Here is a 16,858-nt window from a genome sequence, read left to right on the forward strand (position 1 = left end):
AAATAGCTGGGTTGTTTGTTTTTTTTTTGGGGGGGGGAGTTAAAAACTGTGTGCAAAGGTCTGCAGTGCTTCTGACGGATCTGAACTGCACGTCCTTAAAAATCTGAGGTCTGCGCCGCTTTCAGTCTCGGCATAGGTTAGGATCCGTCAGAGCTAAATTGTCATAGTGGTCTGTCAGAGCCAGAGACTACAAGTGGCACAGAGCAGACCTCAGATTTTTAAGGACGTGCTGTTTTAGATCTACAAGGTTCGCGTTTTACCCCTTCCCATTGCCTCTCCCTATAAATGATGAAGGATCTCGGTCAATAGTGAGAGTTCTCAGCTGCGCCCACAGAGTTGGCTCCTATGTTGTATAGCCCTCCTTGGATCTATACCAGTGGTCTCAAACACGCGGCCCGGGGGCCACATGCGGCCCGCCAGGTACTATTTTGAGGCCCTCGGTATGTTTATCATAATCACAAAAGTAAAATAAAAGTTTCTTGATCATATGTCTATTTAGCTATAAATGACAATATTATTATTAAGACTTAGCCAAAAGGAAAGATTTATAAACTATAAAGAGTTTTACCTCATGCAAAATTGTCATTTCTTTAATAAGACATTAACTATTTTTTTCTGAGGCCCTCCAAGTACCTACAAATCCAAAATGTGGCCCTGCAAAGGGTTTGAGTTGGAGACCACTGATCTATACCTAATTCTCACCAAAATGATTGGAAACCAGAACCCCGACCCGGGTAGGCAGTAGAACTGCCTCATGCCCCAAGACAACTGGCGGGACGCGTAAATCTCAGCACACCTGTGGGTAGAGGGCTGAGGTTAGAAGCCGGGCTCGCGCGCCCTCGCAGGGCTTGGAGCACGTGCCAAGCCGGGGTGAAGGCCCCGAGGCGGAGCTGCCGCGCAAGCGCCGTGGGGAGGGCGGGAGGAGGTGGCGGCTGTTCCGCGTTCTAAGCTTTGCCTCTATAAGGAGAAATCAGTCGTTGACCGTTACCTGCCCTCGCCCACGTGCTCCCTCGTTGTACCTCGGTCCCGGAGGGCGGGCGGGCGGGAGCCATGGCGCTGGGTGAAGCGAGGCTGTGTTACCATCCTGTGTCCGGATCGGCGGGAGAGGCTACGCGGGGCAGAGCCCAGAAACTTTCTGAGAGAAGCCGCTGCGTCCTTCGGTGACTGGAGACGGGCCAAGTGAGTAACCGGGGCCATTCGGCCTGCAATCGCTTTATGACTAAAAATAAAACCAGTATTTACCGATCCGCCTTTGCCTTAAAGATTTGCGGCTTTTCATCGGTGCGGTGGAATTTTTTTGTTTTTTTTCCTTTCCTCAGTCAGTTTCCTTCTGTGCGATTTTCGGGTGGGGGAGAAGTTAATGAAAGTTTGAAGAAAGTTTAAATAAAAACCACTTTAAGTAACGGAGTTCCCAATTTTTACATTATCGGTTGGGAACCTCCAAACTGCATTTTTTTTTTTTTTTATCAACCCCCGATTTGGGGGGCTGGTGTAAAAGAGCATATCGGTTGTCCACATATTTATGGTGGAGACGGGAAAAGTCAGATTTTAATGGGGGGGGGGGTTCTAAGTATCCCAGAGGATCCCGTGAATCCGTCCTTTACCTCCCCCCCCCTCCCGGTTTCTGTTGATAGAATAACTCAAAATAGTCTCCCTCTCTCTCTCCTGCATTTATTTTGATGAACAAATGTTAACTCTGAACATTGCCCCAACTTTCTATGTTTGTACTTTAATTTACAATAGACCAAAAAGAGAGCTCTGTTCTATAGTATAATTTTTGTTCACACGCTGAGATGCTTTCTCCCCCCTCCTTCTGTTTACATCCAGGATTAGTCCAGAAAGAACTTCATTTTTATTCTTGGCTTGAATTTCCATGAACTAAAGAAGTGGAGATGGCGTTTGTTCTCTCTTCCTCCCTTATTTCTCTAGGAAAAGAAATGGAACGTAAAGAGACATATAAGGTGTTTTTATCTATTGATTAGATGACTAGTATTACCTTAAATTTGTTTACCCTTTTTTTTGCATTCAAGTGAATTGACATTTTATCTAAGATATGAGAAATATGTGGAATGATGGAACCTAGAAGCAGACTTTGCATAAACAGTTTCCAAATTTTAATTTTAGTTGAAACATTATGGGGGCCTTGCTCGGGAAAGGAAATGGGATTTTCCCTCAAGGGATGGAGGAATAATCAAAACTTTATGATCTTCCATTCAGTGAAAAGGATTCCTTTAAAAGCTCTTCTTGGTTTTCCATGTTGTTAATTCAGGATATTTATAATAGGACTGTAAACTGAATTGGACTTCTTCTTCAACAGAGTGGGAATAGTAATTATAGTGCTCCCCCCTTTTTTTGTTAACACTTAACTAACTAGCTTATATAATCAGCATATTGGAAAGAGAATATAATATCTGGAAACCCACAATGCTTTTGACATAGGTTTTTCATTGTTATGAAACTGCTGCTGATTGGGAGGTGAACCAAGTCCGTGGAGAAAACTGCTGTTGAAATTATATTTCTTGTGCAACGGGATTGGTAATCTTCTTGACCCAATGGGTAAAACCCTCGTTAGCTGTGAGGGTTATGGAGAGAACACTGTTTTGTTCTTATGCTGCAATTCCCATCACTGGGATGAGCTCTACCCCTACACTCTACAAGAAAGGAATAGGGAGCCTGTCTGTTCTGGTTGAGGTTTTAATCTTTATTATTTTCAGGGGAGGGGATTATTATCTGGTCAGAAGCTTTTGGTGCTGCAGAGGATACAGTTACCCCAGGGCATCTCTGGCTGCAAGAAGATACAGACTGAGGGCTGTAGCCCACAAGCACATACCTTGCATGATCCCTTTGTGGCCAATTTTCTTTATTAGTTCTCTGAGCTCAGGGTCCATACCCTTGGGAGCAATCGTACCCCAAGTTTGTACACAGTGTACTTGAGCAGTTTGCCCCAGGTTCTGTCCGCAGTAGGCTTGAGCACAGACTGAGCAGTTCCTTGATGGTTTTATCCAGGATTGGGGACAACTGCGTTCCTCCTCCTTCCCCTTCCCCCCCACAATGACATCTTGTGGCTCCTGTCTGAGGGTCTAGTTCAATGTCGAGGACTGAATGGCAGTCTGAAGAAACAAGCCATCTATTGGACTCCAGGCTCATCTGTTGGACTTCCAGGCTCATCTGAGGTGGAAATCTCCTCTCGCCTCTGAGAAGAGGTTCCCCTATGCAGCTCCAGCACAGAAGCATTGCACAGTGAGTAAGGCTATTTCAGCCTGGGGGGAGGAAATCAGGGGAGGGGGGATCCTTAAGTCATTTTTAATAGTTTCTGAGGTTAAAAGATCAGGTCCCCCACCTCCCAAAACCCCTTCCCTGGAACTGTTGGGAAACAGCAATCACAATATGATCAAGTTCAAAGTTGAAGTAGGAATATCAAAGGGGAAGAGAACCACACGACAACTTTTAACTTCAAGAAAGGAAACTACGAAGAGATGAGAGTAATGATAAAGAAAGAAACTTAGAAACAGCTCAAAGAAATCGCAGACTGTGGAACAAGCCTGGTCTTTATTTAAGGACACGGTGAGCGAAGCGCAAAATCTGTATATCCCAAGATTTAGAAAAGGATGCAAAAAGAACCGAACAAAAGACCCGGCGTGGATAACTAAAGAAGTGAAGAAAGCGATAGGAGATAAGAAAAATCATTCCGGATGTGGAAAAAGGACAAAACCGGGGAAGCATCAAAAAGAATGTCACCGAGTGGTTAGAAGAGCAAAAAGAGAATATGAAGAGAGGCTAGTCAGGGAAGCACGAAATTTCAGACCGTTCTTCAGATATGTTAAAGGGAAGCAGCCGGCAAGGAAGGAGGTGGGACCGCTGGATGAGGGAGATAGGAAGGGAATGGTGAAGGAGGAAAGAGAAGTGGCGGATAGACTAAATATGTTCTTTTTATCAGTATTTACAAGAGAGGACATATCCAATGTACCGGAACCTGAAAAAATCTTCAAAGGAGATCAAGCAGAAAAATTAACATCCATAGAGGTAAGCCTCGAAGATATACTCAAGCAGATTAAAAACTGACAAATCTCCAGACCCTGACGGAATCCACCCTAGGGTACTGAAAGAACTAAAGGAGGAAATAGTGGAACTTCTACAGCAGGTTTGTAATCTATCCCTGAAAACAGGCGTGATCCCGGAGGACTGGAAGATAGCAAATGTTACGCCCATCTTTAAAAAATGATCGAGAGGTGACCCGGTTCCGGGGAAGATGGCAGAAGCGCTGATAAAAGACAGCATTGATGAGCATCTAGAAAGGAATAAACTGATGAAAACAAGCCAACATGGCTTCTGCAAGGGAAGATCATGCCTAACGAACTTACTGCACTTCTTCGAAGGAATTAACAAACAAATGGACAAAGGGGACCCCATAGACATCGTATACTTGGATTTCCAAAACGCCTTTGATAAGGTACCCCATGAACGCCTACTAAAGAAACTGAAGAACCATGGGGTGGAAGGAGATGTACATAGATGGATCAAAAATTGGTTGGCGGGTAGGAAGCAAAGGGTAGGAGTGAAGGGACACTACTCGGACTGGAGAAGGGTCACGAGTGGTGTACCGCATGGGTTAGTACTCGGACTGCTGTCGTTCAATGTATTTATCAATGACCTAGAAACAGGGACGAAGTGTGAGGTTATAAAATTCGCAGATGACACAAAACTTTTTAGTAGGGTTAGGACTACAAAGGATTGCGAAGATCTACAAAGGGACCTGAACAAACTGGGAGAGTGGGCAAAAAAAATGGCAGATGAATTTTAATGTAGAGAAATGTAAAGTCTTGCATGTAGGAAACAGAAACCCGATGTACAGCCCACAAAGTCAGCTTCAATAGCTTTCCTCAAATCCACTTCTATTGAGGAAATTTGCATAACTGCCACCTGGTCCTAATCTAATCTAATCTAAATCTTGGGTTTATATACCGCATCATCTCCGCAGATGGAGCTCGACACGGTTTACATGGTTAGGGAAGGAACGGAACTCCAGTGGAATTATATAAGTATGAGAGAAGAGAGGTTGGTGTGAGAGTGCCAGGAGCGGGACGGGGTTACGTTCTGGAGAAGAGCCAGGTCTTCAGATGCTTACGGAATGGTAGAAGGGGGCTCAAATTGCGGAGAGGGGAAGGGAGACTGTTCCAGAGCTGAGTGATTCTGAAAGGGAGGGAAGAGCCAAGTTTACCAACAAGGGAGATGCCCTCTGTTCATACTTTCACCTCTCATTATTGTCTGGATGTTTTCTCCAGACAGGATGGCCATTTTGGCCAGAGTATTACAAAATTTATTCTCCTAAGTTGCCAACGCTCCCACCATCCCATTCTGGTTAGCTTGGAGGTCACCCACATGTGAGAATAGGCTGCCTGCTTGTCCTGGGATAAAGCACAGTTACTTACTGTAACAGGTGTTATCCAGGGACAGCAGGCAGCTATACTCACAACCCACCCACCTCCCCTGGTTGGCTTCTCTGCTAGTTATCTGAACTGAGGAGACGCGCCCTGTGCTGCACGGGAAGGCACTCGCGCATGCACAGTGCGGCAGACTCGAAACTTCTGAAGTTTTCTACAAGCAAGTCTGCTTGCGAGGCTCCGTGGATGACATCACCCACATGTGAGAATAGCTGCTTGCTATCCCTGGATAACACCTGTTATGGTAAGTAACTGTTTTTTTGAGAGAAAATAGTATAGATGGACTCCTCAGGTGGAGGATCCTTCAGATTCATGCCAGATTTGTAGTGGATGCCTATTTGGAGGGGATCATTATTCCAGGTGGTGCCCAGTTGGGGGGTAGCTTTGCCTCTCCTAATTCTTCTGGTGGCTAAGGTGCTCAGTTGGAGTATTTTCTGAGCCAGGATCTGGAGAAAGAGGAGTTGGTGTCATTGGTGAAGCACAGAAGCCAGCCTGGGTGATCCTGCTAGGACCCACATGATGTATGAATAACGTGACCATTTATTTTTTTCATCAAAAGGGGACATCTGTAAATTGTCAGTCCCGCTCCCAATCCCACCCTATCCCCGCCCCCAATTCTTCCATTCATTTTTCATGTACACATATCTTATTAATTCATAATGGTAACCATAAAATTATGCCTGGCTGGCCCGGAACGTCCTTTCCGACATCAGAATTGACGTCGGGGAGAAGGCTTCTGGCGGTGATTAGCAGCAGGGAGGTAAGGAGAGCAGCAGCGGTGGCGGACCAGGGGGGGCTTAAATTGGGCGCTGGAGGGAGGCTTTTTTTTTTTTTTTTTGCACGGCAGGGAGGGACATTTCGGCATCCCGAAGCTGTGTGTGGGGACAACAGGACAGGGGATCTAAAAACGGGACATATGGTCACCTTATGTATGAAACCTTTTTACATTTTAAAAAACAACCTAACACCCCAGGGGCCTTGACAGAGGTAGTGCCAGGGTTTACAGCAAAAGGCGTAGGTTTCACCCCAAGATCCTAGCAGACGTCACGGGGACCCAAGCTCTGGTAGAATGAGAATTAAAGTCAGAGTCCCATTCTTTTAATTTCTTATTCTGGGTCCTCATCTTCTTGGAGTTCAGCATCGCAGCTGGTGGGGGGTGACCACAATCAGGTGCCAACCCTGGATCTTGGAGATGACCAGAGGGTGAGAAGGTTCAGACCCTCCGGCATAAGGTTTAATTGTGGAGGCACTCCAGGAAGATGATGGCTTAAGCCTCCAAGGCTCAGTGCTTTTTCATGAGTAGCATCAAGGAACAGAATGCCTGTTTCGCTTTCTTAGCTGCTGCCACACATTGAGCTGAGGGTTTCGATGTATCCTCAACAATGACACCTAGATCCTTTTTCCTGGGCAGTGACTCCTACATAGAACCCAGCATCACATAGCTATAGTTTGGATTTCTCTTTCCCAAGCATCAATTTGTTTTTTCTCACATTAAAATTTTGATGCCCAGTCTCACAAAGTCCTCTTGCAATTTTTCCACAATGCTCTTGAAATTTAACATTAGCAAATTTTAATTATCTCACTAGTTATTCCCATCTCTAGATCATTGATAAATATGTTAAAAAGCAATGGTCCCAGCACAGACCCCTGGGGAACTCCACTGTTTACCCTTCTCCATTCAGAATGGTGCAAGATTGCAAAGATATTGGAATTTCAAGCAATCTATGTTCTTGTGGAGAATAGCCAGGTATAGCACAATTTAACAAACCACTTTATGTGATTTTGAGGCACAAAATGTACTGCTGGAATCTAACCTATATTTTTCCATAGGCGCAGCAATTCATCATTTTGTGGTTTTGCAGTTCTTTGACTTTTCTGGGAGCCATACTACCACGAATAACAAGAACAGACTGTATTTGCTGGTTAAAGTGAAGTAACTGCAGTCACTTACCTAACTTCAGTAAAAAGGCACTTGTGTATAAGTTTTCTTATAAAAACTCAAGAGTAAATTGAAGATGGTTACTTACCATACTCCTTTGGATCTACAGCTATCTAGGACAAAACATTTCCTGCCCCTATGGTTGAGATAGCTCGAGGTAGCTCTTTTAGCTTTATTTCCATAGCAAAGCAGCAGATGAATCCAGACTAGTGGGTATAGCTCACATCGACCAGCAGGTGGAGATAGAGAACTGATTAACAGTTGGCCTTAAAGCCTGGTGTTCCTCCTGTTGATTCAGTTTTGCTCTATCTCCCAGCAGGAATGGAGCTTACTCTACTAGCTCCTGGATTCTGGCTGGGGCCAGTTTAGGTGGTGTTCCTGTGGCTTCCTCTGTTAAGACTTGGTCTTTTTCAGTAGGACAGGGGTGCCTGGCTGAGCGGTGCCGGCTTTGGGGGCTACACCTGGGCCCTCCCAGGTCCCTTCTCCACCCTCCCCTCCGTTGGTTTGAGCGGGTTCTTGGGCCACTGCAGGACTTTTGTTCTTGGGTTTCTTCATTCCAGTAAAAAAAAACACAAAAAAAAACCCAACGACTTCCTGCTTGTGCTGAGCCGTGCTGTGTTCGTGTGGCTTTCAGTGCGATTACCAGCTGTAACCCGACTGCAGTTAGAGCGGGGGACCGGTTGGTGAGTAACTTTGTTTGCTGTCTGCCTCCTCTTGCGTTCGTTGGTCGTTCGTGTCGTTCCGGCGGTAGCGGGGGGGGGGGGGGCGGAGTCGGCGGTCGGCGTGTTGCCGCGTTTGTGAAAAAAAAAAAAAAAGTTTTTTGTATCGCCGTTTTGAGCGATGGCAGCAGAGGCTACTCAGCGGTGCTCGCGCTGTGGGAAGCGCCGAGCACTGTCGGGCTTCTGCTCTGCAGGGTGTGGGGATACACCGGCAGAAGATGCCTTCCTGCAAGCGTGTGAGTTAGCCATCTCCCGTGTCAGCGGGGCACGGTCTACGTCCCCGGGCCTCGAGGGCGACTTGGGGGGACTGCAAGGCTCTGCCGCGGCTGAGGGGAGGTCAGCGGCGGTCGGGGAGCCAGGGTCGCTAGGGGACGGCGCGGCTGCACGCCCTAGCATTGATCAGGCCGGTTCATCTTTAATGGGGGTGAGTTCCTTCTCCCCGGAGTTTGTTATGTTATTGCACCGAGCTTTTCTGCTACAGGGCTCGCAGCCGGCCCAGTCGGTTCTGGCGACCTGGCCGTCCCTCCCTGGGCCTTCTACCTCCACGGGTTTAACCGGTGCTAATGCCGGCCCGACTACGGGTCCTGTGCTGTCGCCTGGGCGGTCGCAGGGGGCGAAGAAACGCAGACTCGCGACCGTGGACGCGGAGGGTAATCTTCCCTTATCACCTTTCTCCCTTCCTGAATCATTAGAGGAAGGGGAGGTCTTAGATTGGGAGGCAGAGGATCCCCCGGGCAGGGAAGTTGATGATCCTTCCGCGCTCCGGCTGTTTCATAGAGAGGAGCTGGCATCCTTGATTTCCAAGGCTTTGCAGGGTTTACATATCTCTTTGTATTGTTCGCGGGTAAGAACAAGGGGATGGCGGCATCTAAAGCGTCCATTGCGCGTTGGGTCAAGGAGACGATTGCTTCGGCTTATGTGTTGACAGGTAAGAAAGTACCGGAGCACCTTCATGCTCATTCCACTCGGGCATTGGCTACGTCTTGGGCGGAGTCCGGGGGGATGTCTTTGGAGGACATTTGCCGGGCGGCCACTTGGTCGTCGGGTAATACCTTTTCGAAGCATTACCGTTTAGACGTAGCGGCCAGTGCGGAGGCACCGCAGTTTTGGCGCTGCAGTGCTGGCGGAGGCGGCATTGGCGTCCCACCCGGTTTGAGTTTGCTTTGCTACATCCCACTAGTCTGGATTCATCTGCTGCTTTGCTATGGAAGGTAAAATTATGGTCTTACCTGTTAATTTTCTTTCCTTTAGAAGCAGCAGATGAATCCAGAGCCCCTCCCCAAGTGCACTGTATGTGTATAGGGTGTTTGTTTATTGTTTCAGTTGGGATATGGTTGGTAATTGTATTATTTAGGGGCGCATTTTCTACTGGAATGAAGTTTTGTGGATGCTCATGCTCCTTTCGGGCTGCTTGGGCAAAATGCATAACTGAATCAACAGGAGGAACACCAGGCTTTAAGGCCAACTGTTAATCAGTTCTCTATCTCCACCTGCTGGTCGATGTGAGCTATACCCACTAGTCTGGATTCATCTGCTGCTTCTAAAGGAAAGAAAATTAACAGGTAAGACCATAATTTTACCATAGGTATTGCTTTTATTTTTAGATTCGGTTCTTGTTTGTTTTTTTAATTTGTCATTTTATCATTTTGTTTTATCTAATTTTAAGGGTTTTTATTCTGTTGTCTTCTATAAGCACTGTTCTTTGGATGCATGAAGCGGTCTGTGCATAAATCTTTATATTGTTGTTTGCTACAGGGTATTAGTGCTGCCCAAGTCAGGGAAAAATTTTTCCATTTGATTCGGCCTATTGAATCAATTTTTCAATTTGATTTTCCTGGCGGGTGTTTTTTTTGTTTGTTTGTTTTTTCAAACATCCTGGCGGGTTTATTTTGTAGCCTCTTCACCCACCCCACCCCCTTTGCCCTCTCCTACCCATGCTGGTGCTGTGGTGTAAACAAAAAAGTATTTTCCTCTCTCTGTTAGGTCCTAGCTCACGTTCGCTGTCTAGCACCAGCTCTGGCAGAATACACATTTCAAATCTGACATTGTTATCAGAAAACAGAAAATAAAATTTTATTTTTTCTACCTTTTGTTATCTGGTCATTCAAATCATGTTAGTCCCAGGCTCTGGTTTCTGTTTGTCTTCTGCTAACTTGAGGGTCTCCTGCCCATTTAATGTTTTCTTCTTTCTCTGATCACCATCCATCTTCCATCTCTATCCTCCCCTTACATTTCCCTTCCCTCCCCCAGAGGTCTAGTACCTCTCCTTTTTTGTCTCCATCCCCGCAGTCCAGCATTTCTCTAATGACCACTCCCCCCATCCAGTATTTCTATCTCACTTTCTTTTCCCTCCATCCATCCATTCCATAGTCTACCATCTCTCTCCCTCTCCTCTGTTTTAAGACCCATTATTTCTTCCCCCCACCCTCAGCCCACCATATGCCCCTCTTTGGACCCCACCTGCCTTCCTCCATGTGTTTCTAATAGTTACAACCAGGGGGCCCCTTGAAGGCCAGCATGTCTCCCCCTTCTTTCCACCGTCATCTGGCTTCCCCCTGGGCTCACTTTCAAAACTAATTACGATCTGTAGAGGATCATCGGTGATGTAGCGATTCTAACAGGCTGCCATCGGCCTCCGCTACATGTTCTTCTGCTGCTGTCCCGCCCCTTCCTCTGATGTCACATCCTGTTTTGTTCTGGGATGGACCATATCAGAGGGAACGTGCAGTGGAGGCAGCCTGCTTGAATCACTAAATCACTGGGGATCCTCTGCAGGCTGTAATTAGTTTTGTGAGGCTAGGGGGAAGCCAGACAACATTGGGGAGAAGGGGAAAACATGCTGGCCTTCGGGGAACCCCCTAAAGCCATGGAGCCGAGAGTACCCACAGCACTGACGTCTATGCAGCACTTCCCAACTGATACCCCCCATTGGGCCTTCTAAAGCAGGAGCAGCAGTGCCCGTGGACGGTCAGCTAGAGGCAGCACTTAGAACAGGTTTTTTTTTTTTGCTGCCAGAGGCCTGAAGGTATATGGAGAGGAGGGTTGATCAGTAAATTGGAAAGCCCGATTTATTTTTATTTTTATATTTATATATATATATATATATAAATTTTATTTTATTTTTTAAGACAACGAATCAATTTGAATCAATTAACCGATGTAGATCGGTGAATTGGCAAATCAGGCAGCACCACTGGGTATAAAACTGCTTTGTCACTGGTTTACAACTATGTAGTTGCAATTCAAAAATTTGAATCAACTGTTTGAGAGACACCCACTGAGCAACACGCCAGATGCCAGTTCAGAAATTAAAATTACACATACTGCAAGCAAGCTGGCATTTTTCTCTTCCTGGAGGGTTTACAATCTGAGTTTGTACCTGAGGCAATGGATTGTTAAGTGACTTGCCCAAGATCATAAGGAGTTGCAGTGAGATTTGAACTTGGCTCCCTTAGTACTGAGCCTGCTGCTCTAATCATTAGGCTACTTCTCCATTCTGTAGCAAGGGATGCATTTACTTTGTACTTCAGACAGTGTTTATTATTATTTTGTTACTTACAACAGAATCCTATTGAATTGCAATGGCGTTTAAACAGAATTGTAAATTAACACTGATAACTAAACTTAAGATGGAAGATACGACATATGAATTCCAAGTTTAAGGACACCAAACTTGTTTACACATCTGCTGGGAAAAGGTTCATACATAAGTTTCCGACTCAAAATTTCCATTGCATTTCCACTAGATAATAAATATACTATTTTTTCACATCTGCTTGGGTGGGGAGAGGTGGTAGAAAGTTCCATAAAAGAGAGGCTTTGAAAGCCAGAAGCCTTCTATTCTAGGGAATAACTGGTACAGTGATTTTCTTTAATTTTATTAGAGATACATAACAAGAAACCCCGCTACAGACTGTAGACCGACTTTCCTCCTCTCTAGAACTAAATTGAGCTTAACCAGCTAAATTTGAATATTCAGCATGAGATAACTTGTTATCTCCACTGAATATTCCTTGTTAGCAACTAAAAGTTAACCGACAATTTTCTGCACTTAACTAGTCAAGTTTATCAGCGAAATCGGGATGTGCAAATAGTAGTCCTTTCTTTTATCGTCCCTCCAGACCGGCACAGAATGGATGGTGTTACGCTCCTCTGCCAGCAGGTGGAGACTTTAAAAAAAAAATTGTTTTCCCCTGGTAAATTTCCTGAAGTCTTTTTGTTTTTGTTTGAATGTGCCTTCACTAAATTGCATGACACAGGGATAGAATTAGTCTCCATCCCCGTGGGAAACCATCCTTGTGTCCTTCTTTTAAGGAGAGAAGGAAGAATCAGAGTATGAATGGGCGCAGCCACTGACCCTCAAGCCTTGAATTAAAGAACTGAGGTTGAGAAAAACACTAAAGCATGGCATGGGATGTTATCCACGGGATCAGAGACAAATTTTGCCCCCTTGTCATTCTCTATCAAGTTTCACGGAATCAGGACTGTTTGGGCATATCTGTGCAGTGTAATATGTAATACAACAAAACCATAACTAGAAGTAGAAAGCATGTTTTGTATTTAGGACTATTGAAAATGAATTGTAATGGTTTCTTTTTTCTTTTTTTTTAAGATAAAATAACTTTACCACAATGAGCTGGAGCTTTTTGACTCGTCTGCTAGAAGAAATCCACAATCATTCAACATTTGTTGGCAAAATCTGGCTGACAGTCTTGATTGTTTTTCGGATTGTCCTAACTGTTGTTGGAGGTGAATCCATATATTACGATGAACAAAGCAAGTTTGTATGCAACACAGAGCAGCCTGGCTGTGAAAATGTTTGTTATGATGCCTTTGCGCCACTTTCCCATGTAAGATTCTGGGTATTCCAGATTATTCTTGCATCTGCACCTTCTGTTATGTATTTAGGCTATGCAGTTCATAAAATCACCTCAATGAGTGAGCACAGTGAAGAAGAGAAACAGCTAAGAAACAAAGTATATTCTCTCCGCTTTAAACAGCATCGTGCTATAGAAGATGCTGAGGGAGATGATGAGGAAGATCCCATGTTGTACCCTGAGGTAGAACTGGAACATGAGCGAGAAAACCAGGGCAGTACTAAAGTGAAACATGATGGCAGGAGGCAAATACGAGCAGATGGGCTTATGAAAATCTATGTGCTACAACTTATACTCAGGACTATTTTTGAAGTTGCTTTTCTTATTGGTCAATATTTTCTGTATGGATTTAAAGTTAGATCACATTATGTTTGCAGTACGTGGCCATGCCCTCATAAGGTAGATTGCTTTATATCTAGGCCCAGTGAAAAGACCATTTTTCTGTTTATTATGTATGGGGTAAGTTGCTTGTGCTTGTTTCTGAATGTTTGGGAAATGGTACACTTAGGGCTCGGAACAATCCGAGACATATTAAATAAGAAAAAGAAAGCAGTAGAGAACTCGGCAATGTATAATTATCCTTTAACTTGGAATATACCATCTGCTCCTCCTGGTTATAATATTGCTATCAAGCCAGAACAGATGCAGTACACTGAACTGTCCAATGCCAAAATGGCCTACAAACAGAACAAAGCCAACATAGCTCAGGAACAGCAGAATGAAAGCAATGATAAGATGCCAGCCAGCTTTGAGAACATGCAGAGGGAAATCAAAGTGGCTGAGGAACACATGGACAAAGCAGTACAAGTATATGGCAACCAAAACAATCCCAATGGATCCAGGGTGAAAAAACATAAAACAGGTTCAAAGAAAAGTACTGCCAGCAGTAAATCAGGAGATGGGAAAATCTCTGTATGGATTTAATCTTTGGCAGAATTTCTTAATATGGAGCACCTACTAATGTGTTCTGTCTGTCTGTCTGACTTCAAGGATAAAATGTTGGCTAGTGTCCAGTGACTGGAGGGTGGAGTTGTATTCTGTAGTAATTCAGTTACAGAACTTTTGCGTTTTCTAGGTTTGGGAAAAAAAACAGTTATCAGGTTGTTGTTTTTTATCTTGCTAATTGTTTTTGTACAGATACTACAAATTGGAGTGACGAAGGAAAGCAAAACACTTGTTTTGTTTTGGGTTTTTTTTCTTTAATCAAGATTCCTTGCATTTTATTAAAGAAATACTTAACTAAATAGCTTTAAAAATGGTGCATTTGTATGTTGCAAAATAATGTTGCATAATAACTGCCATTTGTAGGCATTTGGTGAAATGGTTAATCGGGACCTTTTTTATTTAAAAAATTCTGTAGTATTACAATACACACAAAATAATTCCATTTGACAGATGTTCTTTAGGTAATATCAAATCAAATGCCCACATACACACTATTCTTTAGTAACTCCTCCAGACCAGCATAGGTTAAATGCGGGTTATATCTCATCATGACCAGCAGGTGGCGACTGAGACAAAGCTTTGGAATAGTACATATCATGTGACTCCTCCCCAATTACCTCAGTCTTCTCTGTCTTCAGTCTCCAGTTGTATCCATCTCCCTTGGTAGGGCTGTTGGAATTTATTTAGGACTTTTGTCTCCTTTTTAGTGCCGGATTGAGCTTGGGTGGGCCCAGTTTAGGGGTCTGTCCAATCTCAGAGGTGTCTCACCTGGCGGGTCTCGTGCTGGGTCCCTCCCCTCCTTTCCTTTACCTCCCCAACATTTTTTCTAGAGGTGCCTCAGCAGTAAGCCTTGCCCCCTAATTCAAGCAAGGCATACTGCTTTGAGAGCCAGTGGAGTCTGTAAAAAAAAAAAAAAACCTCGTGAGGTAGTGCTGGTCTGAAAGGTTGCTTTCCCTTTAAATATGCTGTAAATTACTGTATTTTTCAACTAACCGGCACTTTTTCTTTTAGCTAGGTTACGTATGGAGCAATTGAGCACCACTTCTCAGGGGAAGAGGTGTTCAATTTGGTCCAGACACGAGGTACTTGCGGCCAGCCTGAAAACAGCTGTTCCAGTCAGTGTGGTGGAGGAGCCTCGTCGGCAGCAGGTGCCGGCGTCCAGGGCTCCACGCCGCTAGTGCCTCGTGAGCTGGCAACAGTTTACAGGGAACCCCGGTCTTCACGAAGGGATTTCCTATCAGCTGTTTTCTTTCACAACTGATGCCCGCTTTTGCCTGCTTTAGCGCTGGTACAGTTCAGGTTTCCCAGCCGCTGCAGTCCCTGGAGGGGTTGTTTTTGGTGGGAATTTCGCCATTTTTCCTCGCATAGCCCCTCCATCTTGTATGCAGCCTCCCTGTGTTGAATGATAAGAGCGAGTGGGCCTAGGCCCAAAGCCCGTGGACTGGACGAAAAAAGAGAAACAAGGTTTTTGTTTTTTTTTTTAAATTTGTGTTAAAAACAGAAGAAAAGCACAGTAACCGAGAATAAAACAAAAAAACAGCTGCGGTGAAAGAAGGCAACGAAGTTTGCTGCAGAACGAAGATGAAGAGGACTTCTCAGCTCCATCCCTTTATACTTAGCTTGGAAGTCACCATGTGTGAGAATATGCTGCCTGCTTGTCCTGGGATAAAGCACAGTTGTTATCCAGGGACAGCAGGCAGATATTCTTACAACCCACCCACCTCCCCTGGTTGGCTTCTTGGCTAGGTATCTGAACTGAGGATCCTCACAGGAGATGCGCCCCCCCTAGTTCGGGCGGGAAGGCACACACGCATGCGCGTTGCAGCACTCGGAATCTCTTATAAAGATCTTCAAGCAAGTCTGCTTTCGAGGCTGTCCGCTGCAGGGTTCCGTCGGTGACGTCACCCATGTGTGAGAATATCTGCCTGCTGTCCCTAGATAACAACTGTTATGGTAAGTAACTCTGCTTTCCGGTCCCCCCCTTAAGGCAATCTCCCCCCTTACCTGTAGAATCCCAACCCGGATGAAGCACCAAATTAAAGTCCCCTCCTACCACCAGGTGGCCTACCTTAACTGACGGTATTTTTTCCAACAAAACATCAAAGAACTTCCCCTGTTGGGAATTTGGGGCATGCAAATTCACTAGGGTCACCCGTTACCCATTCACCTCCCCTATCCAGATTAACCACCTCCCCCCTACATCTCTCCATTCCTGGTCCGGTACCTCCTTCAGACGGTTAGAAAATAAAATACCCACCCCTGCTTTCTTCTTTTCCACTGTATTAGATGCCCAAGCTTGGACAGGATATTCTCTGAAATGAACTAATTTTTCCCCCGCCTTAATAAAATGCTTTTCTTTGATAAAACAAAATATTAAAATGGAGCCTCTTTACCTCCTTCAACAACAACTGTCACACAGCATATTGAGGCCCTTCACATTGAAACTCCCACATCTTAAGTTATTAGCCCCCCCATTCAAAACCAAAATTCCCCCACCCTGGTTGCGCACCACTAAATCCCCCAGCCATCTCCACCCTCCAACCCCCACTGCTCTTCCCCCTCACTCCCGCCTCCTACCATGGCTTCAAGTGACTCCCTCATTGTCACCACACAAGCCCCCCCACCCCCCCATCAGCTCCACATGCACACCCCAATACACACTCTCTCTAGAACAGTCCCCCCAACAACCACCTCCTTGCCAAATATGCAGCCCTATACAGAAGTCCACACACTCCAACAGGTCCATAACTCAGTCCAGGTCCTGGCTCAGGCAGGCAGCCGTAAGGTACCACTGGGGCCTGCTCGCTCCAGATCTGCCTTAGCTTCCAGCCGCTTTGCACTGGTCTTCGCTTGCGGCTTCAAGGAGTTCTCCCTCCACCGGAACCGCTCCATCTGCCTCGCCTGCGGTCCCAGCATAAACTCCCAGTGACAGCATAC

General features: G+C 45.3%; 1 protein-coding gene across 2 annotated transcripts; it reads left to right on the plus strand.

The window, feature by feature from the left end:
- Positions 1-975: 975 nt before the first annotated feature.
- On the plus strand, positions 976-14,817 carry GJC1 (gap junction protein gamma 1). 2 transcript variants are annotated; one of them, XM_033917932.1, is made up of 2 exons: positions 976-1,179; positions 12,712-14,817. In XM_033917932.1, the coding sequence occupies exon 2, from the start codon at positions 12,731-12,733 to the stop codon at positions 13,898-13,900; it is 1,170 nt and encodes a 389-aa protein (XP_033773823.1). In that variant the 5' UTR covers positions 976-1,179; positions 12,712-12,730; the 3' UTR covers positions 13,901-14,817. The 2 variants fall into 2 exon arrangements, with proteins under 2 accessions (XP_033773823.1, XP_033773824.1); XM_033917933.1 differs by lacking the exon at positions 976-1,179 and adding an exon at positions 1,825-1,961.
- Positions 14,818-16,858: the final 2,041 nt, after the last annotated feature.

This window comes from Geotrypetes seraphini, chromosome 13 (assembly GCF_902459505.1).
Source record: "Geotrypetes seraphini chromosome 13, aGeoSer1.1, whole genome shotgun sequence".
In the NCBI taxonomy this organism is placed as follows: domain Eukaryota; kingdom Metazoa; phylum Chordata; class Amphibia; order Gymnophiona; family Dermophiidae; genus Geotrypetes; species Geotrypetes seraphini.